A 16,437-nucleotide genomic window follows, 5' to 3' on the forward strand; every position below is an offset into this window, starting at 1 on the left:
ACCAATTTAGAACACACACTATGATTGAATACAACAAAAATTGCACAACTTAATACCCGGATATCCTATTCAACTACATTAAAATTAACTTCAAAATTATTTGAAATAATAACTCACCTTATTAATGAAACTGGACTTTCCAACATTTGGAAAACCACAAATTAAAATAGTTCTAGTGTAGGGATCGATGGAAGGTAAACGGGAAAGATGCTGTCTCACCTGCTCCAAGTACTGAAGGTTTTGGGCCTGGCGCTTCATTATGGTCGCCATTCTAGAAAGTAAAAAAGTAGTGTTCTTTAGATTCTTAGATCATAACATTTTAGAATTCTTACAATTTTCCGTTGTTAAAATGAAGTAAGTTAAGAGAAATGGAAGAAACATATCTCAATATAAATGCTATCGGATTCGCACGTTACTTTCAGATGAGTACAACTGCAGCAGAACACAAGATGATGACGAACTACTTCGTGTTGCTATATGAGAAAAAGGAACGGACAGACATGGAAAATACATGAGAAATATTTCGGTGCCTCTTGTCCCCTCTATAGAAAGAGAAAGGCAGAATGCAGGGTTCCCAATCTGATTTAGTGATTTTTTGTTTGTTTATTTGTTTAGGTAAAGGACCCTTACCTGTACAAAAATAGTCCCTTGACCTGAACGTAAGTTTATGCCATTTTGATTTCAATCAAGTACGTGATGAAGCTTGCTACTATACACGGTAGTTTGCTTTAACGCTTTTGCATAACTTTTCATTGTTCACCCTATTACTGTTGCAAATTTAAACAAAAAGGCCACAGGCAGCCGTTTAGTTCACTTATATGGACGAGCCAGCTCTGGGAGGCGAATCGACCAATTTTCCTTATGTCACACCCACACCCTTTATAGGTGGGTTTTATATATATACATTGAATTCACACTTACGGAATTTAGCTAGTATAGAGAATGCGGTTTAAGAAAAATCGCTTGATTCTTCCCACTTTCTCATATTACGTCGAATTCAACCGTCATAATCATTCACTAGTACACACACTGGGTTGTTCAGCACATAATGGGAACAGCTGTACAATCTATGTGGTCTTAAAGTACAAGCACCAATCTCAAGAGTGAAAAGTGTTTGGCTGCTTACGAAGTGGACTGGGCAGTGGTTAGCGCACCGACTCAGTAAGCCGGAGATCCCGGTTTTACTCAGTCAAGTAATTTTTCATTATCTCAATTTTAGTACCTTTTGTTGGTTATTCTTTCTGATTGTTAGTTTTCTTGTTCATATAATGAGCGTTCCACTGTATATTGGCAATGCACCTTGAGATGTTTACTGTTCATTCAGCACTTTGCATGTTTGTGAAACATCTAAAGAACTCAACACAACATACATAAAACACCATTACTTGCTTCAAGAACAACACTAGATACTACGTTATGTTAAGTTGTGAAAAATAATATACAGCAGAACAGAAAAATCATTAGTTTCATAGGAAATTTTAGCTATGAAATTTTTTGCCACATCTTGTAATATATACAATATATTTAAAACTCTTTTTGACACTAGAGAATTAAAATATTAAATCTACATATTTAACCTTAGGCCGGTCAAGGAAAGTATATCGAATCAAACAGTAAGCTTCTGTCTCACAAATTCGTAGCCAAAAGCAAATTTTACGGAGCAATATAAAGTTTAGGGATGCACACCGAATATTTAGTTCACAATATCCCCTACACCACAGGTATTTTAACCATGTGTTTGGCAATTTCTAGAGGAAGGTTCTTTTCCGTTACTGCTTGTTTGATCTCAGATACATTTTAATTGATATATGTTACATGGTTACTGATACTTTCCGTTATTAGAATAGTAAATAGTCTCAACTTAAATAGCCTTTTATATTGAGTGTTAATGACTGCTACAATTTTAATTCAAATTTTAATGTTATACACTTTGTAAAATATATATTCGTCTATCGCCTCTATGAGTAAATAATCTGTTCAAAGAGGGCGGAAGACAGGGTTCAGTTCTATAATTCAATTGGTCTGACGCATTGCTATGAAGTTAAGAAGTACTGAAAAAGACCGTCGATCTTGAACTGCCCAGGAAGTTGTTTCACAATTATATAAAGACTAGCTATAATTCCATGAACACAAACAGAAAGAATTCAAGTTCTGAATTTCAGAAAATAGCAATAAACTGACCGATAAACTGGCAGATGGCCCCGAGAAGTTTCTAACTTTTTCTGGAATGCTGCTGTATATACGAAAATAGTACATTAAATAAATAAAAGAAAAAAATGAACTCTTAGAAAAAATGTTGCTATTCAATATGATTAATATTACATCAATCGATTACAGAATGGAGATATGATACTTTTAACAATGGATAATTATTTTATTCGGTATCGATAAGTAATAAAATAATTATTATTCTTTAAAAAAATCGATTGTTGTTGTTCGGCATTGAGAAATCCTTTAAACACACATGCATTAAACGCACAAGCGTTTAAGAAACGAAGTTTTTAGTCTTATGTCCCATATGTGTACCCTATGGACTAAACAGAACGGACGATGGAGAAAATGGGAGAAATTTCACGGAAAACTACGCTATCCAGCACACTCACATGATTTGGGATCAAAATAGAAACCCCACTACCATGTCCCCTTTGAATATGATTAAGCATTACATACCAAATGTGTTAAGTCAAGATAAGGAAATGGCGATCACTTGACAACAAACAGGATATGATATCATTATCCTAGTCTATAGATTAAAAAAAATGTTTTTCTCTTTAGAACATATTCTCTACCTCCTTTAAAAATGAGGTGTGAATTATTAACATAACGACAGAAGACGTAACAAACACGTTCCCAAGCAGAACATCTTATGCAGAATATTTTGTATGTCTATTTGATAGAAATACTAACCGAAATACACGTTCTTTGCCCGGTAACAGATTAATGAAAAATATTTCACACGAATGCGAATGAACTGCGTTTCTTGAAACAAGCCCTGGTCTTCTCGCCGAATGGTCTCATGGCATACCTATTATCTTGAGAAGTTCAGCTGGATTTTGAAAGGCAAGTATGTGATTATTGATTTAGTCACCACATACTGATAGTTAAGAAGTCTGCGCGGATATAAAATATCGCATTTACATCCGCAGCATTTCTATCCGCATCCACAGATAATGAGATAGCAAATATATACAGCTTACATATTCTACAATATGAAAAGAGCAATAAAAGGAAAACTCTATCGTGTCATTTCTTGTCCTTTTGCTGTCATTGAGTCACAAGTTTCAAACATACTTATTTTAATTTTAGTTATTTTTCAATCAGTTTTAAAATTCAAAACAAACATTTCTTAGTGCTCTTTCCACCATCATCACAAATTTCATAGCGTTTTTTAGTTTCTTTTTAGGCACGAAAAAAATATAGGAAACCATATCCGCACAGAAAAGAAATATATATCCACATCCGCGCAGACCTCTACTGATAGTTGCCTGGTGTTCGCAGTCTGCTGAGTACACTTCATATAAAAACTCAAGTAGTGGTGTACTTGCCTTGAATACTAGTCTTACTTGCTTACAAGCATGTTTAATTTATGTCGCTGCGCCTCGAAAAACCGCTGTGTGCAGAAATAACTTTTCAAGTGAAGCAAAAACCGAGATTTTTCATCACTTAGTTATTAACAAGAGTCATCTTTACCCAGAATGTGCATCTTGTATCACAAGACATATCCCTTGCTGGTGGATGTTCACTTGCATTGCAACATTGTAAATTTTTAATAATTCATATTTGCTCATCAAAAAGCGGGTTAAAAACATCAGATATTACCTCGTTTCACATAGCGATTTACACATTTTTTTTTCCTTATTACGAGAGAACTATTCGGAATTCACATATAGGTAGGGAAAGCAACATGACTTTCTATTCATATTGTAGTATAACAACTCATTTTCGACGAAAATGTCACATAGCGGTTTTACGAGGAGCAGCCACGCTAAGTACTACTGCTAGGTTACAGTAGGTTATAATACTAGGTTATAATAAGCACATACATACAATTTTCACCTAGTAAACATTGCAACGAAGCACGAAGTATTGTGTACAATTTCCAAAACTACAATCATCATATAAAATAGAGAAAATCGTAACTTACCTTCCAAGTGCAGCCCTTTTCAGCTGTTTACATCTGTAAAGCGAATCTCCGAACTTCAGCAACCGAACGTAATCTTTACCAACACTGTAAAATATTGGAAAATTCACATTAGAAGCAAAACTCAATAACGATGGACAAGAAAACAAGTTCCTGACATACATTCTGCCGAGAAACAAAGCTTTAAGAAACTATTAAAATAAGAGAAATATAAGCTTTGCCACTTGTCTCTCCCGTACTTCCTAATTGTAGCAAGAGTAAATGAGTTTCTACTATTTGACTTAACTGACATTTATGTGTGTGTGTGTGTGTGCTGTACGGCAATTTTCGTAAAATTAATCTGGTGTTGAATAAGCTCGGCAAGGTGCTTCGTCCAACCACAGGAAATAATCATTTGTTCGGGTTCGAAATCAGTCACGAATGAAAGGTAAAATGAATCTAATGTTGCAAATTTGCAGGTATACGCGACAACGAAATTTTCCAGTAAAATTTTGTTTATTTTATTTTATTTTTTTAAGGGGGCGAAGGTGCTTTCTGATCATTTCCGTTGTTTGGGCTGAAATCGATCAAGGATAAGGAATAAATTCACCAACTTCGAAATTTCTTCGTATATATAAAAATATAAGAAAAAATTTTCCACTATAGCATTCGTAAATACTATTTGATTTTGACGCAATGGCGAACATTTCTTTGAGGCTTCTCAATCATTCAAACTACTTGGGGCTGAAGTTGACAAAAATAAGGGGATGAGAAGTTGGGTAAAAATAAGGAGGAGGGGGGGAATTCACACTTTTTAAAAATATCCATATTTCACAATAAAATTTTATACAAATTTTCCTACATTTTATGAAATACAGCACGTATTATTTTTGACACTTAAAACCTACTCTAATCATTTAAGAAACCTACTTCTATTGCTTGGGGTTGAAATCAGTTAGAAGGCAATAAGGTACATTTATCCCATTTTCATAAATCTTCGAAATATTTTATAGATTTTGATGCAATATAGTGTATATTTTCTTTTAAGCTTGCCAATTATACCTACTGCTTATGATTTAAATTAGTCAAAATGAAATGAAATGAAATCTCCGAGTTTTATGTCCCACGGTTATACCGGCTAGGCTAAAGGAGACGATAAGAAATGAATGAAATGGTGGAATGAAGAAAGTAGGAGCACCCGAAGGAAATCCATGCATACGGTGTTTGTTCACCACAAAGTTCACTTGGCACGAGCTGGGATCGAAGCAGGGACCCCATGCATCAGAGGTGAACGCTCTACTACTGAGCCACCGCGGCCCCCTAAATTAGTCAAGATCGGGATGAACTTACACTCCACAATTTCGAAAACTACATTCCACATTAATCCCCAATGATAACCTACGTATGTGGTAGGGACTTCGACATAACTACGTCGTAGTGACTTCTGTAGTCCAATGTTTGAAGTGGCATAACTTCAAAATAATTTAACATATTTGGGTCGTTCTTATCTATGTATTTATTTATTTATTTATTTTTACAAGTGATGCTTTGGGGTTATGAGTTAGAGGTACAAAACTGAAACATCCTTCCGTCCGTACGGTCAAAGGATGGGGTTTGAACTCCCGCGTCACTGAAGAGTTACCTTCCATACAACTTTTCCAATTTTTAAAACATAGCATATACTTTGTTTAAAACTTACGACCCACTCACACGTTTTGAGTTTGAAATTAGTCAAGAGGCACCAAGATGAATTTACCCCATTTTAGAAAATCAGTTTATACTTCTATGTTATACACGACTGGAAACCTAATTTACTGAATCAAACAGTAACCAACTCGTATGAAAATAGTAAAACTACACGTGAATGCAGAACCACCCAGAACACACAGAACTGCACGTGAATGTGATAAAAATTCTTTTTTATTCAGATCGCTATTAAGCAGACTAATTCGCCAGTAATTATCGTTAGTCAATGCATAGTTTACTAGCTTCTGGTGCTAACGTTTATATGTATGCTTTAGATTGGTATTTTTATGAACGGAATAATAAATAACAATCGAGAAAAAATATGAAAAAATATAACACATCATATTTATTAGAATATAATTCCCTTTTCTCCTAAAAATACAGGGCTAAAATCCTTCAGGAACACTTATAATTGTACATATGCTTTCGAACAAATTGCCGAAGTATCAGCAGGTGCTTTTTAATTATTTTGTTCTCCCCAGAAAACTTCGTATTTTGATTTTACGATAAATGTATATTCGCATGCAAGTGTAATTCTATGCAGCCAATGAGCCGTTGGGTTGGTAGTTACATGAATTCTATGTAATGATCTTATAGGAGATTCTTGTATCCACATAATATACAGATTCACAAAACCGACACAATCAGTCAGGAGGCGTTTACATTTAAGTAAATACAGTAATTATCACGTGTAGGTATTTACAACAACCACCATATTACAGAATTTTGCAATTTTTGTTTAAATTTTACGTTCACAAAGTCATGTTGACCAAATCATGACTTGGGACGAATGTCACACTAACACCTTAACAACTGACTACAACTTTCTGGTTATTCTATGAGGTTACGTAAATGCCACTGAACTATCAAAGAATCCTAAAAACATTTACTTACTTGTCAATTAAATGCCGCGCTGTATTCAACTGCCCGAGGGCCAACTTATAATGGTCTTTATCGTATAAGACATTCATCAAGTCGGCATAAAATGGATGGATATCCTAGAAGAAAGAAATAGATTTGTTGTGTTCTTACGTCATCAAATATTTTACAAAAAATGAGAAATGAAAATGAAATTGTTGCTTTACATACCAGGCTTATGCCTTATAGGCTATTGAAAAAATGGTGGAAAGAACAGAGGAAACGGGAGCAACCGGAGAAAACCCGTGTTTGTCCATTACAAAGATCATTTGGTGCGAGATGGGATCAAACCTCGGATTATACGCATAAGAAGTGAGCGTTGTACCGCTGACTCTCGCGGCTCTTATTTTACAAATATATATACAGATGGTGATAAGAAAAATGGAAACACCTGTAGTTGGCAACACGTCAGATGTATGGGTTGGCAGTGGTGTCGTGGCGCCCGCAGCGCCGGATCGCTGATGGTGGTGTGTTAGGTCGGTCTCCATACTACGTCAGGCGCAGTGGAACAGCAGTGTCCAATGGCTGCAGCAGACGGAGGTAGTGTAAAATGGGAGGCCTCTCAGATTTTCAAAGAGGGCCAATTGTTGGTGCGCGGTTATGTGGAGTGAGTGTGACGGCAGTGGCTACTGTGTTAGGTGTGTCGCGTGGGACAGTGTCGAAGGTGATGACGGCCTACACAACACACGGGAAAACCACATCGGGAAGCGGAACAGTGGGCGGAAGAAAATCATGATTGACAGGTCACGCCGGGTATTAAAGCGCATTGTCACGCAGAACCGTCGTGCCACTGCGGAGCAAGTGACGGAGGAACTCAATCAGCACCTCCCCCCACCCTGTTTCGACAATCACAGTCCGTCGCGAATTACATGACATGAACTTACGGGGTCGTGTTGCACGGGCCAAACCGCTCATTAGGGACCATAACGCTTTCGCATGCCGCAAATGGTGCCGCGACCATGCAACTTGGACCGTTGAGGACTGGAAACGTGTGATATGGTCGGATGAGTCATCCTTCACCCTATTCCCAACCACGAGCCGTGTTTATGTGTGGAGAACGCCCAAAGAAGCTTATGATCTGCAGTGTCTCCGCCCAACTGTGAAACATGGCGGCGGCTCGGTGATGCTGTGGGCCGCCATATTATGGTTTTCATTGGGTCCTGTGGTCACACTTAGCGGACGAATCACTGCCAACGATTATGTCGCAATTTTAGGAGACCACTTGCATCCTATGGTCCGGATGTTGTTCCCGGACAATGACGCCATCTTCCAGGATGATAATGCACCCATTCACACAGCTGGCGTTGTTGCAGCGTGCTTTGAGAAACATCGGGATGAAGTTCAACAACCTCCCCTGGCCCGCCCAATCCCCAGATCTCAACATAATTGAACATCTGTGGTCCGTCTTGGAAACACGACTCCGGCGACGATTTCCACCTCCATCCTCTCTCACAGAACTGGCCGATGCCCTGCATGAGGAATGGTGTAAAATTCCAGTTGCTACCATTCACGACCTCTATGCCTCCATCCCACGTCGCATCAAGGCTGTTCTAAAGGCGAAAGGTGTCCCGACACCATATTAATCTGGTAAGTTGCAATTTCGTTCAGGTGTTTCCATTTTTCTGATCACCATCTGTATATATATAATGTTAAATAGACTCCATACGAACTTATTATTACAAAAAGGGTACATACACTTGGATAATTTATTTGGATAACTTTTAAATTAATAAACACACCACTGAAATTTCGTACCATGCAAAATATCGACAAGGGTGCATTGTTTGACATACTCTGCAATACCACAAGATTAACATTATTGAAAACCCCACATAAAGGTAGGGGGCATGGTGGCTTAGTGGGAAAGCGCTTACCTCTTGTGTGTGGGGTTCCTAGTTCGATTCCCGGTCAAGTAAGTCTGTGGTGGACAACATCGTGTCCGTGGTTTTCTTGGGTACTCCCGTTTCCTCCCACTTTCTCATTCCACCAATTCTTCCATCATCATTCATTTGCCTAAATCATTGTCTCTCTGAGCTTAACAGGCATAATCGTGGGACGTTAAATTGAAGGATTTTTTCCAGCCTAAAGTTATAATTTTTCAAATAGCATTACATTAGATTATTACACATTTAATCTATACGCTACACGATAACATATATACATTTATTATTCAGCGCTAGAAATTAAGGATGCTATAGTATCACAAACATGACAAAGAAAAAATAGCTCACTCTGGGATCTTCTACAAAAATAACGCAAGTGGTATGGACGGGGCAATGCACATACAAAGTATTGTAGTGTCGAGTATTACAATTATCATATGATTATTTCGAATAAATACATACTTTTTAGTTTAACGTTCCACGATTATACCGTTTAGATTAACAGAGACGGATGATTAATGAGAATGAGTGATCAAGATATTATTATTTTTTTATGCTCTTCCAGCGGGACTACGTCCACCACAAGCACACGTGCTAGCTACTAGACCAAACAAGTAGAAACAAAATTAGAAAATTTGATCTTTTTCAAAGGCTTTATTTAGAAAAAAAAAAAAAAAATGCTTAGGTAAGTATCACATCCAATTACGAAGATGGATTCCATAAAGATCATAATGCCACTTGTAGCAATTTGATATCTCAAACCTTCTGGGAATATATATACACATACAGCGGTAAAAATTGCTATACTACTTAGAATAGCGCATTTGTGTAAACTTTTTAAAAATGATTACTAATTTACTTTGCTTTTGTAACATTACAATAGCTTTTAGTAGGTATAATTAAAAGCTCGGAATTACATAATTGTACACAGTGTTGCAAACTTTACCAATGTTTGCTATCTCCGAAACTGTTTAAAATATCAAATTGCTATACACGGCATTATCACCTTTATATTTACTGAAAACCATCTTTGTGACGGGATATGGCATTCGTCTAAGTATTTTTTCATAATAAATCCTTTTCAGAAAGTCAAATTTTTAATTTCCTATAATTCTGTTCCTATTCATTCAAACCATGTCATATCATGATCAAAATATTGGACACTTTGGATGTGTATTGCCTCTCTATCTTACTTGCATTACTAATGTGAATGTTATAGAACGCAATAACACGGATTCCCGTTTCCTACTAGATGACGATAAAACTGGAGGGATGATCTGGCGGTATAGCTGGATACTTTAGCTAGCAGCATTTACCTTTACGTATTTGTTGACCTTATGTATGTCCTACTTCTTCTTGTATCTGTATCCGGCGGCAATACTGATTCCCTGCGGGAAATTTTCTCGGTATTGGAATAACTTGGTATATCCTTGCCAGAAATGTCACGTTACTTAATTGACCAAATGTTACCATTACGTGTGAGATAAATGTAGACTTTATACAATCTTCTATTTCAGTAACTCCAAAGTGTCCTTCGTACTTCTCCAGCAATCTGTATTATGTTCAGCAACGTAGCGCGAGAGAAGGTTCTTGCGTTCTCGGCCTTTATTATCGCAGCCCAAGATGGCGATGAATAACGTGGCTAACGGCGGACTATAACGTATTTCATTTCTGGGCCATGTCAATTTCGGTAGTAGATTATCATGGACTGCCAGTCGAAGAATCCCAGGCGACACTTTTGCTAGTGGCCTTGAATGGGCTTCATTTGTGTTTGTTCACGATAACATAAGCAGTTATTTTTATACACACAACCATATTTTTAACAACAACGACAAACAAACAACATATTTTTACCTAAAATTTTTGCTTTAAATAATAATAAGCTTAGCGCCTCCAGGTCCAAAGATCGACAAAACTGAAATACGACAACTACGAGACCTCAAATAAGCAATTATGGACAAACTAGCACAAGCTTTGCTAAGTCTAAATATTAAAGTTTATGTTTACAACAAATTATATTGTACAGACACAACGGATTTTAGAAGAATTATGTCGAATAACTACATGAAGTCCTTCTACTACCCGACCTACTTAATTTTTTTATGTAAATACTGAATATACTGTAAATAAGTACTAGAACTGGTTAAGTTACGTTCAATAATTTCCAAGAATACCGTTTCAAAAATTGATTTCACTCATTTTTTCGGTACATGTTTTATATACAGAGGGTGCAAACGTAGATATATAGTTATGAGTTCTTGTTATCTTTCTTAGTAATTATGTATTACATAGTGAGTTCTTGATTGTGAGCAAACAATAACTTCATGAGGTCACAAAGTCCATTGAGGTGAGGTCTGGTGATTGTGGTGGCCATTCAACTGGCCACCGTCGACCTATCCAATGATTAGGTAATTCATTGTCCAGAAACTCAAGAATTGTTACAGCATAGTAAATAAGAGCTCCATCTTAGAAGTAGTCATTATCATGTCACCGTAATTGTGGAATAACTGGAATAGCAGTGTCCCGTAGCATGTGAAGATACATGTCGTGGGTAACAGTTCGATTAAAAAAGTTAGCCCCAATGATCCCGTTACATAAAAAGGTAGCCCAAGCTGTTACCCCAATTTGATTCAATTGTTGTTCAAGTGTTACATAGGGTTTTCTATCGCCTAACAGACACAGTTATACCTTTTAACAACGCCTGAAAGTTAAAATCGCTTCGTCTGACCAACACACTTTTCGAATGGTGCCATCACTTTGTCTTCTGCATTGAACATTATCTCGCAGAATTGTAATCGGCGATCTAGATCTTCCTCTAATAATCTATGAAGTAATCTTGGCACACATTTCCAAATCTAAACGTTACATCAGAAGACCGAAAGATCTATGGGAAATGTTTAACTCACAGAATGTTTTCCTCTTTGATTTTTTGGGTTTTGGATAAATCCCTGTGTAAATAACATTTCATTGACCTGGGTAGTAACACTGACCGCTAGACCACTCTTTCGCGCTTTATAGATGGAGCCAGTTTCATCAAATTTATTGTTTAATCTGTTAATTATTAGTCTACTTGATAGAAATGTATCAAATTCTGTAACCCATTTCCGTCGAGCCTTTTCAGCATTCTCTGTCTTCCAGTACTGTTTGATTATCCTATTCCGCTGGTCGATGGTTAAATTACCAGAAATGATTATCTCAAAAATAATAATAAATAAAAAATCATACACTCTATATGTACTTTTGCACTCCCTGTATAGGTTTTAATATAATATAAAGAACGACCTCCGACCTTCCTGCAGTATAATGGAAAAGATACTAAATACAATAATATTTGTCGTACGTTAAATTTTAGAAGTTTTGACACTGTTCATTTTTCATCTGCTGAAAGTATTTTCTTCTTACCATATGGTATGAAGCGCTTTATATTTTCCAACATGGCAGCCATCTGAATGCTTCACAGGTTCTATTTCTTCAATGTTCTTTTTCCTTTCTCCCTACGTCGTCTTCTTCCTATGTGATGAAGTTTTTAGAGAAAAAAGGTGTCGTACTACAACCATTGGTTTTTCTTGGTGTGTGTGATTATCTTACCGTTATTTGATTGTGAGTAATTAATTCATATATATAATAATATATAATTCATTATATTATGTTCGAGAATTTCAAAAGATATTCAATAAAAGGAATATACTTACATCTAGCTTTGGGAATTCCTGAATGATCTGCGAAAGTCTGTCATGGAAGTTCTGCTGGGTATATTTCACTTTGCGCATATAGAACTGACGAATTCTTGATATCTTATAATGCTTATGAATAACAGTCGGAGTCTTCCTTTGAGTTTTTGATAGCATAATATCGACGAAGTCCTACAAGAAACAAAGATTAATCAAGTCTTTAAGTGTATAAACGTTTCAATTTATTAGCCCAAATAGCCAAAACAGAGCAAAATATATATTATATTTAAGATGCAACCAAATTAAAAACCTTTAGGGTGTTTACTTCTGCCTGTATGAAATATACATGTATTCCACAATACATTATAACAGAGAACTTAATTTATTGCTTTCTTCCATGTTTCCTCGGCACTCACTATTTCTATGATATTCTCTGAGCTCAGAAAAAGGAAGACAACGAATTCGATTTTAACGTGATTCAAATTTCACTAAAATCTCCAAAGAAATATTATTTGACCTGGACACCTCAGCATTATCCCCCTCCCTTCCATCCTCTTACGGTATGCCTCATCTAGATTCGTGAATAAAATGTCTTTTTGTTAAAAGGAACCCAAACTCAATAAATATTACGTTTATTTTCAGTTGGAAGTTCACAACTTCTTCAACGCTAAACGTTATTGAAATCTGAGGTATGATTCAGGGCTCCCACTTAGTTGACGAACACGAATTCCCTGACTTTTTCAAGCTTTACAAATTTCAAGGCCTATATATAATGTAAAAGAACAATTATAAATTTCCCGACCACAAAATTTTTCAATTACTATATACAGTAAAACATGTCAACTTGGCCACCTCTTTAAGTGACCACCTGCTTATCTTGCCCTGGTTCGTCTTGAACCTGCATTTTCCAATAAGACATTCTTTACTTATTACTCTGTAAGTTGGCCACTTGTCTATCATGGTAGTTCGCCGCATTGAAGCAATGTTTATCCTATGATGGTAATGATAAATTTACCTGCGTATCTTGGCCACACAAAATACCGTTTTGTCATTTTTCTTAAGTTTTTCGTATTCCCATATGAGAAGCAGATGTTCTGTATTTGTGATTGGAGACAAAGAAGCATGGATTCCCACGATTTGTTCTTGGAGGTCAATGGCCAGAACACTACCTTGATAAAAGGGGTGGTGAGGGAAGATGTGAATAAGAAAAAGCATGTACAGGATTTCAGGAAATCGTTTGTACGTATTTGTTTACCCTGTCTGTTTTGATAAAACTATTAGCTATATCGGCTCCTTTAATCAGTGGGGGAGCTTTGGCAATTCCGGAAAATTCTCAAGGTTAAAGCTAACCATCTCAATTATCAACTGTTGGCACTTGACGGCTTGTCGAAAGGTAGCGGAGGTCTTGAGATATGAATCCCCTAAGATTTTCTCAAAACATCTTTTGCTCCAAGGAAAACACTTGTAGCTCATTAACAAGAGGTAGTTAACAACAAAATTAGAATGTTAACTACGAAAAGAATAAACCTAATACGTCTAGAATGAACTACGAGGAATACATATGTTATTAATAGCTGATTCTCAATTTTTCGAAAGGTATCTACAGAAAACACTGTTCATATATTAAACATGTTGTAGTATTTTTTTCTAATACTGTAGGTTGTTCTATTACTCTGTATACATTGTTTAAAAGTAGCTGTCGTGCTATTGCTTACTAAAATCTTACATTCAAGTAACACTGGAAATCCTATTTTAAAAATACACCAATCACACTTATTTTCTGTAAGTTGGCCACCTATCTAAATTGGCTACTTTCCAATGGAACCGTTGGTAGCCAACATAGACAGGTTTCATATATATAGGGTGCAACGGAGGGTAATACAAATCCTGCGGTTGGTGATTGTACGTGACTAGTACATGAAAAAAAGTTCGTATTAACATATATCGCAAAACGCCTAGTTTTCGAGTGAATTGCAGAAAAGCAGGAACAACGAAAAACACCACGTACGTATTCCTCCATTTATTATTTGTAGTACCATTAATGCATACGAAAGTGTACAAATGCAGTGTGAAGGCTTCTGCCGGGTGAGCCTAGATCCTATGCTACGCGCCGAGTAGCGAGACCCTGATTCCAAATCTATGTCCTGTGCGTCAGTTGTGTGTGCGGATAGATCAGTGTCGTGTATCAAAAGTTGCGGTGCGGAGCGTTGAATGGATCAACATGCCACCCTCTTCACAAATGCAGAATACGCAGACATAATATTCATCTATGGCAATGTTTCCCAACCGGTGTGCCGCGGCACACCGGTGTGCCGCGAGGAATAGAAACAAAATTATTAATTTTATAGCAATCAAATTGCAAAACGTAGGAAAAAATGTATATTTGTGTTTCACAATACTATAAAAATCTACTATGAATCTACAATTTTAAGTTTCATACCGGGTTACTATTCTGTATATTTCGAATGTTGAAAAAAGTATTTGTTATTGTTATGACCATTATTGCTTCTTTATTGTTGCTTCTTTATTTCGTAACTTGAAAATTTAAAATATCATTCAATCTTTTCAACAAATTACCTACATTTGTGTTTTAAAAGTAAAAGAGATTTGTTTGTTCGTTCGTTATTAGCGATCTTCCTTCTTAGTAGAAGGTTGGATCCAGTTTTTAAAAAGAAAGCGTATTTTTGAAAACCTGAGTCCAATATTTCATTGCAATTGTTTTCTATTTTTAAATTAAATGAAAAATAAGCATAACGATTTACCACGGGGGAAAACCAGTGATCGAGCTTTCTTCTCTGTGAGAAGGAGATCAATAATCACAGAAAAATACCACTTTGTTTTATATTTACAAATAATATCAACAAGTGTGCCGCGAGAATCCAAGTAACACCCGTAGTGTGCCACAAGTTGAAAAAGGTTGGGAAACTCTGGTCTATGGGTTCTGCACTGACAATAGTAATCAATCAGTAAACGAGCACAGGCGTAGATTTCCAAATCGTCGAACACCAAACATCCGTGTGTTCGCCAACGTGTACCTGTCCATCAGGGACCATGGCACAGTGCCCACTGTTGGAATACTGAGAGAGATACAAGGCTGCCACGTGCGGCACGCAGCCCAACAACAAGTACCACGAGCATAGCATGTTGGCTTGAGGTCGGATCTAGGCTCGCTCAGCAGAAAGCCTCACGCTGCATTTCTACACTTTCGTACGCATTAATTGTACTACTAATATTATATCGGTGAATGCGTACGTGGTGTTTTTCGCTGTCACTCCTTATCCCCAATTTACAAAGTTCATATGAACATATATCGCGAAACGCCTAGTTTTCGAGTAAATTGGGGATATATATAGTGTATGTATGTATGTATGTATGTATGTAGGGAAGTTTTGGAAAACGAATTACTTTATTTTATAAAATAGCCCCTACTAAATAACAGGGTAAGCTATTGTAGTACCAAAATAAAAGTTTAAAAGAATGAGTTCTAAGTAAAAATCCGTACTTAAAATTCCCTGACTCCTGCATGTTTTTTCAGATTTTCATGGAATTCCCTGACTTTTTACAAGTAAGCGGAATTCTCTCACTTTCCCTGGTTTTCCCTATAAATTCTGGACTCTTTTCCTCCACTATCTCTCACTTTCATTCTAGACGTTGCCTTGTAAGAATCTTATTGTTGGTAGTTCTGAGAAGATTGTCTGCTTACTTTATGGTAAATAAATCAAAAACTGAGTAACTGATAAGTAGGACTCAAACATGTACGATGTTTCATATTTTTTTATCGCCACTAAACATGCACGAATGTTATCTAGCCGAGCCAGGGCAGAGCAAAGATAGTGGGCTTACGCAATAGTGCGTCTGTTGGGAGCAGGTATATCAGTGATGGTGGGTATGTGCGTAGGCGAGGGTAATTGAAAACACATGGGTTTTCGGAAGCATACGAAATTTTGTAGCACTTGTAATAATTTCTCGCTAGTAACACTACATGTATAACATAAAAGGGTTAAGTGCAGGAGAGTATGAATGTGAATGTATTTCCCAGAAACTTTAAAAATTTACAGGTAAGAAAAGATGAATTGGTTACTTTCTATTAAATTTATGT

General features: G+C 36.6%; 1 protein-coding gene across 1 annotated transcript in view; it reads right to left on the reverse strand.

The window, feature by feature from the left end:
• Non1 (nucleolar GTP-binding protein 1) overlaps positions 1–16,437 on the reverse strand; it is a 70,268-nt gene that overhangs the window by 38,009 nt on the left and 15,822 nt on the right. The window contains exons 2-5 of the mRNA XM_081735658.1: positions 12,360–12,530; positions 6,761–6,864; positions 4,145–4,228; positions 118–271 (exon numbers count right to left, since the gene is read on the reverse strand). Coding sequence (XP_081591784.1) covers positions 118–271; positions 4,145–4,228; positions 6,761–6,864; positions 12,360–12,530 — 513 coding nt within the window. The remainder of the gene's footprint in view (positions 1–117; positions 272–4,144; positions 4,229–6,760; positions 6,865–12,359; positions 12,531–16,437) is intronic.

The sequence above is a fragment of the Thermobia domestica genome, chromosome 13 (genome assembly GCF_964235325.1).
Source record: "Thermobia domestica chromosome 13, izTheDome1.hap1.1, whole genome shotgun sequence".
Taxonomy (NCBI): domain Eukaryota; kingdom Metazoa; phylum Arthropoda; class Insecta; order Zygentoma; family Lepismatidae; genus Thermobia; species Thermobia domestica.